General features: G+C 41.9%; 1 protein-coding gene across 1 annotated transcript in view; it reads right to left on the reverse strand.

Annotated features, from left to right (window-relative positions):
- Window positions 1-1,384: 1,384 nt before the first annotated feature.
- gdap1l1 (ganglioside induced differentiation associated protein 1-like 1) overlaps window positions 1,385-14,012 on the reverse strand; it is a 31,368-nt gene continuing 18,740 nt past the window's right edge. Inside the window, exons 4-6 of the mRNA XM_064299482.1 lie at window positions 10,118-10,212; window positions 5,911-6,025; window positions 1,385-5,261 (exon numbers count right to left, since the gene is read on the reverse strand). Of these exons, the coding sequence (XP_064155552.1) occupies window positions 4,918-5,261; window positions 5,911-6,025; window positions 10,118-10,212 (554 nt within the window). The 3' untranslated portion in view covers window positions 1,385-4,917. The remainder of the gene's footprint in view (window positions 5,262-5,910; window positions 6,026-10,117; window positions 10,213-14,012) is intronic.

Below are 14,012 nucleotides of genomic sequence, written 5' to 3' on the forward strand. Positions count from 1 at the left end.
TAATCAAAGAGCTTGAGTCAGACTGGCCATGGTCAGAATCACTCGGTCCTATTTGAACATGACCAAACGACCCAATCCATTCACTCCTCTGGGGCTGTTTGGTTTATAATTTCTGTTCCTTTCATTCTTGTGTAGTTATAGATTGTGTAGGTCTTATATGAATATACATGGATCATTCTGTTCTGGCACTAATATTTCATAGTAGTTGTCTACTACAGTTATTAAACTTGATGCAATCAGGTGGTGTAATGGGGACAAATAAATGCTTTAAATATCCAGAGTTCTTGTCAGTGTCTTTCCAATGATAAACTGCTAGTCGGTGTTTGAGAGAAGTTATGAAAACCTAGTATCTGGGATCTTGAGAATGATTTAAAATCTTGCACGGGTTAAAAGTACTCTTAAAATGAACTAACAATTTTCAGTTTTCTTTGGGCACTCTTGATTCAGCCGTTTTTAAATCCTTTATTTGTCTATGTAAAAGCCTCATTGAGATTTAAAATCTCTATTGCAAGAGAGATCTGGCCAAACGCCAGCACGGGATAACATTTAACGGCTACTTGAAGTGTATTTATGATATTCAAAAAACTTTTTTATACAGTTAAATGGTTGAAAAATTTGATTCATACAATGCATATATGACTGAATGTATTAATACAGCCCTGATAAAAGCATGTTAGTCTGAAATGTGTTGTAGTCAGGGAGAAAATCCCTGTATTTTTCCCTGAGTTTTGGCTCATTTTTAAAAAATGCATAATCTTGCATTTATGCAACCGCTGTCAACTTTGCAGATATGACCCGAAGAATAACCTTTTTTTTAAAAAAAGAGGAGGAAATGAAGGGGGCAGGTGAAAAGACAGATCACAGCAGAAATTAGAATTCATCAGACCAGGCAATGTTTTCTGATCTTCAATCTTTCAGTTTTGGTGATCAAGTGCCCACTATAGCCTCATTTTCCTGTTCTTTGCTGACAGCTGGAAGCTGGCATGGTTTTCTGGTCAAAATTGCCATGGTCAAAGTTGCTTAGGTCATGCTATGGTCATGGTAATGTCTGGTCAAACAACAGCTAAATGTCTTCACCGTGTCTGCATGCTTTATATACTGAGCTTCATCCACATGAGTCACTGTTTGGAGGAGCAGGCTATTTGTGTTAATGAGCAGGTGTACTTAATGAAGTGGTCACTGAGTGAATATGACAAAATAGTGGTCATATGCCTGTATGACCTCATAAGGTGAGACTACATATAAACATATATGCCTCATTAACAATGCCTTAACTTGGAACATATTTTTAGGTTGATGCATTGTTGATCTTTTACCTGCATTTACTTGCTGAAGAATGCCAGTTGAAACTACTGCAGAAAAAAAGCTTGTACAGAAACATCTGTTTAACATTTTTAATTTTTATTTTATTATTATTGATGGCAACTGAACAAATTAAGGCTTATGAACAAACATCATAAAAGCACCGTAAATAAATGCATATTTATAAATATAAAAATAAAAAATACAAATTAAAAAAATACTATTGTAAAGTATAGTAGCCACATAGAACAACTAGGATTTCATTTTCCAAGAAGTGGTTGTTTACTTGCTTGTGAGATTTGTCTAAGCCTTGAAATACAGGCCTGGTATTTGACAGCTCGGTAAAAGGGATTTAGGTTTTGGCTCGAGTGAAACAATGTACTCGTGGTTATACCGTGCTCATTGTCAGTAGTATATAGGACAAAAGTATTTCTGACATTGGCTTCTTATGAAACAACCGGACCTCAACGCCTCTGTGGTGTCATAATGTACATTGATGCTAATGTTGCTGCAGCAATTCTGGGATCCCCCTCTATAAGAAAGTAATATTGATAACATAAGCAACACAGACAACGCACACTTAGACATGAATATTTGTACATTGTGCGTCTGTGATCCTTTTCCTACCTTTCGCAGGGCTCAAAAGTAGACTCCATTTTTAAGCTCTAGTGAAGATTAGCCTGAGCCACCGTTTACCAAAATTGTCATACGGACAGTTGTCTGTTTTTACAAACAAGTATCATGTATGACAGGCAATCAGGTTCAAAGTTGTCGTAAAGGGTTACTTACTTGGGTAACAGTTTCAGATACGCGTCAGACTCAGACGTGAGCGCTACTGTATACTTGCATAAACACTGCGCATTCATCCAAAGGTATACCAATACACATAGACTGGCTTACGGTGTGTTAAGTCACCATCTGCATCATATATGTCATTAGGGTGGCATTCGATTTGAAGCTATGGTGATGTCACAACCATGTTATATGGCTGGCAACACAGCACACCCTTGATTCCATGTCAGTCACCATAGGAGTTAATGAAAGATTGCATAATGCTCATCAAGGCTTTATGCAGCTCTTTCATTGGATCCTCCATAGAAAGTATTTCCTACAAAAACTGAGACTGATCTCTGACGTTCAGCATATGGTCTACAGTTCCCTGTATGCATACATATTTCTCTTACCCAAAATTATACTCATGTTTAAATATAGTATCATTTGTATAAAAGCAAGACATGTTTTTCATTATTTGCCATTCAAATTATTTGTCAGTCAAACTGCAATGCATTTTGTCCATAGCCTTAGGTGTAAAAAAATTTTGTGAGTTTTACTTTTTTGTTATATGTTTTCTGATACTTCCAGATTCTATAGAGCATAACGCTGGTAAATAAATACTAAGAAAGCAAGATTTGGTCAGAATGTGTATAACGTGGCTATGTTTAAAACTACGTTATGGTAACTAGGAAATTTGGACAATTATCTATCAGATTTCTTTCTATTGTTTCAGGGATTTGGTGAATATTATACTAGTATAAATCATATTATTGGTCACTGTCTTTGGTTGATTGTCTTTTAAAATAAAATAAAAACTTTATAAATACTCGGGATTAAAGAGGCAGTGAAAGCAAATTATCTTAAATTCTTCTCTCTACCGCCGCTCCCTACGTATTTTCGTGGAATCATGCTGTGCCGTAACCTATCAAGCTCAAATTCCAAACAGGTGCTTTCTTCAAACGGACAGTTATATCAATGATGTTTCGGAAACAAGAGTTTAAATCATTTAGAGGGACGTAGTATCGCACAGCCCATTTTATGAAACCGTAAGAAAATATTTCATACTACATTGCGAAGCCATTACGTGGAAAATCCTATTAATTTTTAATCTTGAAATTTTCACGTTTGAGATTTCGCGAGGCTAATCCGCGCGCGTGCTAACGGGTCCGAGCTAAGAATGACAAAGACGTCAATAGCCATAAGAACCTACAGCGCGCAATAAGAGGTTTATAGGGTTTTTGCTGAGAGCAGGCCAGGAATTGCGGGAGAACTGCGCTACCCTTCCACAAAACATGTTATAACTTAAAATAATAAACAAAGGCCGGAGCTCTATCTATAAAGCTTCTCGGAGTAGGAGTGCTGAGTTGAGATCAGTTTAGCTGTGTTACTCATTATGGATAAGGACCGGATACGGTCAGAGGAAACCTGATCCTGTATCAGCACTTCTTTCCTGAGCAGGTTCGTGAATATGGAACCTCTTTGTCTCTTTCTGTGTCTCCCAAGGCTGAAATAGCAAAGTGTGAACAGGAAGTTATATAAGAAGGACCCTGTTTTTGACTATCATACCAGCAGAAGATGCAGGGTTGGTGGGCGGGGTAGGTAACCCATGAGGGGCAAGGTGCAAGGTGTTATCTTCTCACAGCAGCAGTAGGCTATTTAAAAAAAACTGCCCACTGTAGGACTGCAGAAGGAAGTTGCAACTGCTGCTGTCCAGCGTTTGCTTTCTCTTATTGATCCCCATTAGCAAATGCGCCGCACAATCCTGATCCCAATATAATGCAATGCACGTGGGCCTCCGTTATACTCCCTATCAACACTACATAACACTACACCAATGCATCTTAAGTGGGTATTATGAACTTTCTTGAAAAGTGCCATAACAATCTGCCAACTCGCTCTTATCTGAAAGCATGCTGCGTTTTCTCTTTCCTGTGATATTCCGCGTCCCCTTCCTGCCTGGCTTATTTAGACTCCACTGGCTGGCTATGTCTGGTTCGGCCTGGTTTCAGGCCTCCACGCCCCTCCACTGAAGCTGGAAAATGAAAATAAATAAAATTCATTTTGCAGTTTTTAAAATTTATATAACATTCTACAGATGAATACTGTGTGCGCTCGTGTTGCACTGTTACATCACACATGCAGTGTTCTAAAAGGTCTTTTATGAGAGATTCCATCTATACATCACAGTCTTAGTTGTGTCCTGGCAGTACTATCTGGCGGCCAGAAAAAAGTGTTATAAAGACACGGTGATATGTTTGATCGCCTGGCTTCAGTGGAAAGCCCAAGTGATTGGCTAGAGGAGAAATGACATTTCAGAGCTAGAGGTGAATTCCTAAATCATAATATACTAAGAAATAAAAACAGCAGATGTGTTCTTATGCTATTAAAAATGAAAACAGCTCCACTTTGGAGCAAAAGGGATGGCGCTGTAAAGAGCTGTCATTCTCGCCAGGCATCAAAAACCTCCACAGACAGCAAAACCGTGTTTTGCGACGCTTGGAATTAATAAACGGTTGAGAGAGCGACCTAATGCATTCCCTCGAAACTATGGGAACCCTAGCAGCCGATAAATTAAGAAGCCAACATGAGGTGAACCGAGAATTAAACAATGAAGGCATTAATTCACCGGACGAAAGGGGGGAAAAAGAGAACCAAAAATAGATGCTGTGACAAATTCCTTACTACGGAATGTTCTTATTCTTGATTTGTTTGCCCAGGTAACAGTGTCTTTATATGTACTTTTACTTCGTATTTTGTCGCTTGCATCGTAAAACATTGTTACGGAAAATTTTGAAACATCACGCACATACACGGACACCGAACACTAGAGGAGGGCCATCACTACATGTATTTCTTTTTTAAATACCAGTAGGCGAAGTACCCCATCCCGCCTAGAGACCCCATGAGGAAGGACGCCCCGAAGAAAGAGGGGGGCTTTTTCTTCACCATCCGGAAGGCGTTGGGCAGGACGGCCGACAGCAGCGTGGTGTGGATGTCTCCCAGGACTTTGCGGAAGGCGTAGCGCTTCTGCGCGCGCTCAAAAAAGGAGCACAAGTTGGGCCGGTTCCCGTCCTCCCAGTATTTCTTGGATAGTCCCAGGAATTTGAGCCGGTGCAACGTTGCCCCGAGACAAACGTCGGCTAAGGTAAAATCGGGTCCGCAAAGCCACAGCTCACACTTTTGACCTGCCGAACAGAGGAAGATAAGAAAAGTGAGAGTCTCTCTTAAGACTCTAGTTCCATTAAAGGCATTAGTTCAACTATTCTTGTAGGTGCATAGATAAAATCTGGCATGTGAATGTAATTCTGAAATAAATTGCTAAAAAGCCATTTTATTTACTCCTTGGTTTCTCGATTAAAGCCTGAATATTTTGGGGTAACTGGGAATGTGGGCACAGATCAGCAGCAGTTCAGTAATAGTATCAAATTATTCTTCTTCTTCTTCTTCTTTCGGCTGTTCCCGTTCGGGGTCGCCACAGCGGATCACATCCTGATCCCCATATTTAAGTTGGCATATGTTTTTACGCCTGATGCCCTTCCTGATGCAACCCTCCCATTTATCCGGGCTTGGGACCGGCACTGAGAATGCACTGACTTGCGCATCCCCGGTGGCTGGGTTTTTGGGGCATTGGCTGGGATACAAATCCGGGCCGCCGGCGTGGCAGGCAGGAGCTCTACCACTGGGCCACCAATGCCCCCAGTAATAGTATCAAATTACAGTTACAAAAAAAAAAAAAAGAAAATAGACACAAAACCAGTGTGAAATTGTTTGACTGCACCACAGCATTACAGAGCAAAGAAGATACCACACCACACACACGTACACAAAACCAACCTTGATATTCCAGCTTCCGTTTCTCCAGCTCGGCCTCCACCTGATCCAGTACCATAGACAGCTCCCCGAGGATCTTCTTCAGGTAGTTCACGTTGTCGTGGTCCAGGATCTTGGCCTGACAGCAGAAATGCCTTGTCTAATGTCAGCCTTCTTTTTAACACACCCACTACCTCAGATTTATTAGGTCTGTCCTTTTCTCTCCGAATTTTAAGTTAGCAGTCCACAGGATCACTACAGCTTACACGGGTGCACTTCTACAGTGCACTGTCCAACCAGTGAGTTTTGCACGCGGTACCACAGGATAGAGCTAGCACCAGCTATTGGGGGAGAAGCAAATCTCTCACTGATGACAGCGGATACTCAGCTTGGCAGCACACATCATTGGGAAGAACTAAAACATCCACAACCCCAGAAACCTGAGGAACCCCAGCCTACTGAAACCCACCCTACCTCCAACCAAGCCCAAAGCCATAACGTAACATAACAACATAATGGCAAGAACAGGCCACTCAGACCAACAATGCTCGCCATTTTCCTGACTAAATTAGCACTCTGATTTTCTACAGACTAGATATTGTCTAACATAGCTCAGGCTGAGGCTCAAACCTGCGACTACAGGGACTATACTCACAGTGAGTGGCTCAGGAGCCCTCCTTGACCTGGTGTTGAGGGATGACCGGAGCGAGGCTTTTACAGGCACGGTCAGAGACAGCTATATCTGCGCCCAAGGACTGTCGCCATGACAGCTGCTTCTGGGCTGACAAGCGGATCGATGTGGAACGATGTCAGGGCCCGACACAAGCGCTCAGAATAGCCTGTATATTACCGGGCTGAAATACTGTCAATATCAAACAGGCCCGAGGTCCATTTCAGTAAGTCAGGGCATGACACTAACAAACAGTTTTTTGTAAGGTTTGCCGTCAAAACCGGAAAGGAAGCGAAATCCCTCTTCGGGTTCTGCTGCCGGATTTAAAGAAAGTAGATTCTTCCAGAGCATGATAAATCTTAAGGTCTGAGCTGTTCAGCTGGCAGCCTGGGTGCCCTGCCGTAAATATACTCCTGGTGCTTGCATTTTATAAGTATGTTTATAAAGTATATTTCAGGTGCATAAAATTTTGTGACTGCAGTATGCCTGGGTCTGCATCTGCAAGGTGTCAGCACGCCAACTATTAGAGACAAAACAACAGGCAACAGCTATGCATATTTAAAGAGGGCATCTACCCTGTCTTCCCATACACACAGCACAACTTATCCGTACCTTCGTATTATAAATAGTGTGTGGAAATGTCTCCCCTGGGGAAAAAAACCTTGTATAGAGTTGCAAAAAAACTGGAACAGCTGACCTTGAACCTAGAACCGTCTTGAACTCTCTTCAAATTGGCACCCAGGATTTGGGCCTAGCTGTGGTCTGTTGAGATTGATCGCTCGTTTTTGTGTTAATTATAGCACAGTCCTGCTCTTTCAGATAACGGTCAGGCCCAATGAGCATGGCAAAAAGACACAAGTTAATGCTGCGCTCATGTATTACAGTTCAGCACCTTGAAAACAGTATGAATTTAGCAAGCCGTGCATTTGCAGTGTGTTAGGCTTTGTACATAATTTTGCGTGACGTAAGAATGTTGCTATTAAGGTTAATTTTTGGAATGTTTTTTCATTGTTGCTTGTTTTGTTAGCATTTTGGTAGCCTGCTGCCATTTCCCCTACATCCACAGGGCATACTGCCATTTCCCCTACATCCACAGGGCATATTAGATAGATAGAGAGATAGATAGATAGATAGATAGATAGATAGATAGATAGGTAGGTAGGTAGGTAGGTAGGTAGGTAGGTAGTGATAGATAGATAGATAGATAGATAGATAGATAGATAGATTTGCATACAGGAAAACGGACAGATAGAATGACAGGCAGGTCTGTGCAGGCCTTTCCGTTGGCTTTTAAAAGGAAGACGCCCTTTGCGGAGCGTCAGAGGGCACAGCCTCAGGGGGAAGTTTAACTTTGTGGGGGAAGGAGCCGAGAGCTGGCAGAGCGGCCAGCGCTGACTGCTGCAGGGGTGAGATGTGACCCCCGCCCGGGGTCCGTCTGTCCTTGGGATCGGCCACAGACTCCCCCCGCTGAGAGCCCCAGGGACACGCCCGCCTATCCAATCATTCCGCAGTCAAATGCTCTGCGGCGTCTAAAACCCGCATTAAAATAAACGTTCCACTCCTGCGGTCTCTTCCCCTCCCCATCCCCCAAACCCCCTCCCCAGCCAAGTGCGATATGAAGGCGTGGTTATTTTTGGGGTAAATGATGACTCATTACAAAGGCATTTGCATTCGCTAGCATTTTTCCAGGCAGACAAATGAATAATAGAACTGTAATACATAATGTTCACAATAAAAGTTCTATTTTTGCTTAAGCTCTCATTTATGAATATTCATACAAAGAATAAAAGACCATTAAAATTCATTTTACACATGAACCTGAACTGGCAATCAAACACTGATTAAACAAATTGCTGACTGTTGAATATTCAGGTAGTCAAATATAGTGTCTCATCCCATGAGAGATCTGCCTCACTGGGTGGCTTACAAAATATTCAACCAAAATTCAGCCTCCCCTAAATTCAATTCAACCAAAATTCAGGATGCCTAGACTAAAAATTGCTCCTCAGTTTCTAACTAGGAACTGGAGTCTATCAATTTTTTCCTTAAATTTCACTTACAAATAAACACAGTTTGGCAGATACAGCAGTCATCAAAATTTACTTCTAAAACCATTTTTGCCAACAAACAAAAATCAGCACTAATTTGTAAGTAATTTGTAATTTGAGGACAAATGTAGAGTTTAATCCAGGCATATGTTTCACATTATGTGTTTCACAATAAGTCTCTCTACTCTCACAGGGTCAGTCCTACCGCAGTTCTACCTTGCCAAGCTTTTGACTAGGCCACACTGGGGCCAGTTAGCTGACCGTGCATCCCTTCAGATCACCTACATCCCTAACAGTTGAATAACCCTGTTCTTAATGGTGGAATCTCAAGGAGACAGAGGGCCTCCTAGCTGGGCTTGAGAACCAAGCCCTGGTATCCCACCCCACAGTGGGGTAATGTTTCCCCATGACAAAACGCCAGGTCTCTTGGTGAAGTGGATTATCCTGACACCCTTCCCAGCAGGCAGGTTCACCACAACATACCTTCTGCGGGTGTTTTCCTTAAAAGCTCCAGCATCGCTTTTTTCCGTTTTGGGTAAATCTGAGGGTGCCAAGCTAACACGGGTGGCCTTAGTTTGAATTCTGTTGGCCGTGTCCTACGCAATAATTGGGCTGCTCAGCCATAGTACCAGTCAAATGACTATTTTCACTTTCAGGGGAAATTGAGATACATCAAGAGAAGGGCCCTTCTTGGAGTGATGCCTGCTGCAACACTCTGACAGCCTGATGAAGCATTCAAAATGTGATTAACAACGAGCTTATAAAACTGAAAAAGCATAACTCCTAGGCATCAACGCTGGCCATCGATCTGCACAGATATAGAGAGCAATAAAATCGCCCACTGTCCCAACTTATTTCCCTGGCACTGAAAACTTCTCTATCACTTTTCGTTTCTGTTCTGATGACCAATACAATTTTTACCTTTAAAAAAAAAACTAACTGACAGTAAACAAGCAGACTGAATTTGAATTCACAAACTTGCTACATCTGCTTTTGAGGTTTCGCTCCAGTCAGAACGGAGAATGTTGTACCCTGTTTCACATCCTTAAATTTTTTACTTTTTATTTGTCTTGGCAGCCACTTACAAAATTTTCTTGTTGACACAACTGCTGTTCTCCATATGAGAAAAGAACATTCACATTATATCTTAACAGCCAATCTACTGTTTTAAAACCACACTATTACAGAAACTGATATTCACTGTTTTTGTTTGTATTCTGTTATTTCTTTATATTTTCCATACTTTTGTGTGAAGTGCTTCGTGTGCTATGTAGGAAACGCATTCTACAAATAAAGTTATTTATGGTATTGTTATTACTGAGAAATACTGATGCATCAGTGGGACTATATGTAGTAGCAAGCAAATGGAAAATTTGAAAAAGCAAAATAATTGTAAATTTAAGAAATATACATATTGCTAATATATTCACACATATAATTAGTTAACTGGCATTGTGGTCGTGGGGGTTGTATTTGGCAGGAGGGTGGGGGGGAGTACATTTCTGGGCCTCACCATGAGTTTCTTCTGTTTGGAGAGATATGGCTCTGTGAGCTGAGGCTCCTCGTGGTCCAGCTTCATTAACTCTGACGCTGCGTTGGCCAGGTGTCCTGGGGACAGGGGCAGACAGCATTTCAGCATGAACACCTGGCTCACCACCTCAGCACCAGACTGATCTCAGATCTGTCACTTCCACTTGCCATGAGGCCAGGGGAATGGAGTGCGTCATGACCACGTTCCACTGCATTTAAACATTTAGGTCAAGCTCTTAGCCCAGGCCACTTACACAGGTGTAACAGTTTTACATACATACAAAAAAAATCCTCAATTATTACATATAGGATGGAGTGTAGCACAGTGGGTAAGAGCTGGGTTGTAACAGTCGAGGTTCGATTCCGGTAAGGACACTGCGGTCCCTGAGCAAGGTACTTAACCGGAATTGCTTCAGTATATATCCAGCTATATAAATGGATACAATGTAAAATGCTACGTAAAAAGTTGTATAAGTCGCTCTGGATAAGAGCGTCTGCTAAATGCCTGTAATGTAATGTAATGTAATATTGGTCACACTGAATGGTTTCAGATCTTTAGACAAAATGTAATACTGGATACTTGAGTAAAGATAAAACACAGTATTATTTCATTTATTTAATGAAAACAGTTATCAAACACCCATATCTCTCATGTTAAAAAGTAATTGCGTGCTTAGTTACTCAACCAATTAACCAAACTGAATTAATAATTATATTCAGCAGATTCAAAATAGCCAGGCTTGATTGCAGCCAGCCCTGTTAAATCTGAACCTCACTCATATTGTTCCTTACCATCAGTGTGAAGCAGTCAATGCAAACTATGTCACGATCAAAGAAAATTCCAGAAGACATTAGAAACATGAGAAAATTAGTTGTTGAAATATATCCGTCTACAAGGGGTTGCAAACTCATACCTAAGGCTTTGGGATTCCACCAAAGCATGGAGACAGCCATTATCTCCAAATGGAGAACACTTAGAACAGTGGTGAATCTTCCCAAGAGTGGCTGTCCTGCCAAAATTTCTCCAAACATCTGTCACAATTTGCTGTCTAAAAAGTGTGGACCAAATGACCTGTCTGCCACTGGCTCAGCAGAGGCTTCCAGAAACTTCTTCCGCCAAGCATAATCCTCTTCCATGCTGTGAGACCGTGCTCTTCTTGGCACAGGGGACACTTTCTGCGCTCAGACAGATTGTGTTGTTTCAACAAAAGCCAAAAACCACCACACCAAGGCAAACTGAACTGAATACCTGCACCCTGGGCACGGGTGCCATTAAAAAGCGATAAAGAAATGCTTACTTGAGGCGAATACCTGTGTTAAGTGCGCAGGTATTCATTTTTATTCCAACCATCTATTTACTTATTTTACGAACATTTACCACATTTATCTCTGTTATAACTACATCCGCACTTAGCACTTTCCATTCCAAAGAGGGAGGCATTGGTGGCAAACTGCCGTCATCAGTAGAATGCTAGTCTCGCATAGCCAGACCACACTTTGTTTCAGCACTGTGCCAGCGCTGGAGAAAGGTCTGGCTCAACCCATTATCATTGTGGTATAGGGGGAAAAAACGCTCTGGCTTGTTTGTATTTCTTTAAACCAATCACAATTATCTTGGGCGGCGCTAAGCCCAGGATGCCGCGACGGTGTCCTTGCAAAAACGGTGACAGGCAGATAGCGGAAGGGGAGGAGAATTCCGACTGAAATAGTCGGCCAATGGCAGGCTTATACCCACAGTCTATATCCTGTGAGTCAGACTAGTAGAATGCTGATCCTCAGTAGGCCTTTCAGCACAACCCTCTGCAATCAGATTAAATTATTCACTCTCTGTGTCTTCCACCTTCCATCCCATTTCACTTCTCTTTTTTTAAAAAACTCATTTTCCCTTTTTCTCCGAAGGACACAAAGCCACTGAAGATCAGACTGAGCTGGGCCAGCGTTGGATTTACCCTTGTATAAATAAATATACATTAATAAATAAATAAATAACGTATTACCAAGTCTTTGGCTTCATTTGTTCAAAAATGTTGGCTGTGAATCTTTTAATGCAGTTACTAATTCTTAGCAGATCTTGTGTATCGCTGCAGCTCTGTTTTTAACCTCAAGGCCTGAATAAAATGTGATCCACTTGGGATATTGATCTGTAGTCTCGGGTGGTTGGGTGGCATGGTCAGAAGAAGCCCTGGTCCGGGCCTCATTATCTGGAATCAAATCCAGACTAAGGCTGGATCCAGGGGTGGGCAAAGGTGGCAGGTGCTCTGCCCTGGCAAACTTTGACCATTCACTTTGAGTAAATTACTTTGATCCACACCTTGAAAGAATGCTACACTTTTTCTTACTACAACTTAATATTTCTTACCTTATTTCCAATCTTTCTCTGCTCAGGAGGCTTAGTCAAATTCTCTGGTCAACCAGTGAGGGTTGCTAAATTGTGATGAAATGTGGACTGAACTCCTATACCCTGGGCAATGAAACCAAAAATTGCCACCCAGCTGCTATGTGTTTACATATATTTTGAAGCACAATACATTTCTTGTAAAGCTGTTGTAGAGTTTAGCATAGGTTGGCAAAACCCGGCTCCAAACTCACTTTGAGAGAAAGTAAAAAAATCCACAGAAACATATCACTCATTTCCTCAATAAACACCGTGCAGTGAATAGTCAATGTGACCTCACAAGGAGGCTTCCCCTGGCTCTGTGTGAATGTCCTGTGATGTTTTTGGCAGGCCTAGCCCTGTTGGATTGATTGATGGAGAGCTGGCCCACTGCTTAAATGATGACTATGGCACCCCGTGCTAATAACTTGGTGTCATTTTGCCATAATTGGATTATGAATCTTCGTGAGGTCAAAACTGAGAAGTCACCCTGTGTCCACCCTGAGTTCCAATGCTGTGTGCAGGTGACCGATGAGCTGAACTAATGCTAAATCTAGAATGCTAAATAGAATCTTTTCTAAAGGGCACTGCTGTGGTGCTAGTAAGATAGCTGGGCCAATGTGGTTGAGTTTCTGTTTAGTGCGTTTGAGAAATATTTATATTACAGAAGCTTGTAAAACAGTCAGTGTAAACAGACTAGTGTAAAAAGACAGTGTATGCCTGCGTATCGTGTACACTAATGTACACCGCTGCCAGCTATCTAGCAGGCTATGAATTTTGTCAAAATGTGTCCGTGTCGCTTTTCACCCCCTAGAGAATTTCAGCTAATGCCACTGAGAAAAAGCAATTCCAAGGTTAACTCTATATTGAACAAGCCCCGTTGACTTGTCTTTTTGCTTCACTGTATCTGGGCCATTGAAACGGCTAGCTAGCTAGCTAGCATGGTAAATGGTAAATGGACTGCTTATATGGTTTATCAAAGCCTTACAATTGATGCCTCTCATCGCCAGAGCAGTAGGTAGGGTTAGGTGTCTTGTCAAGGACACTTCGACACGCCCAGGGCAGGGTTTGAACCGGCAACCCTCCGATTGCCAGACAATTGGTCTTACCTCCTGAGCTATGTCGCCCCCTATAGCAAGATAGCAACAAACCACAAAGCTGATCCCAAACCACAGGCTCTGTAGCCACACTCACCACCGCCTACACAGAAAAGAGTGCCACGCCCAGAAACATCTCGAACACAAATACAGGTAAAGGTGCACAAACTCGGTGAAAGTGCATAAAGACAAAGATTGCCAGAGCATGATAGGTGTATCATGCTCTGGCAATCTTTATAGCCTCAGCATGGTCATATTATAATATTTTCAAGTTTAAAATCCTGCCTAGCATGCCCTTTATCCTCCTTCAAACATAATTTACATGTCTGGATAATTTTGCCAAAAAGTGAATGTGTTTTTGACACCAAAGATAAGGTATGGCATGACTTCCTGAAACTGCACGCACA

Source organism: Anguilla rostrata, chromosome 11 (assembly GCF_018555375.3).
Source record: "Anguilla rostrata isolate EN2019 chromosome 11, ASM1855537v3, whole genome shotgun sequence".
NCBI classification, from domain to species: Eukaryota; Metazoa; Chordata; class Actinopteri; order Anguilliformes; family Anguillidae; genus Anguilla; species Anguilla rostrata.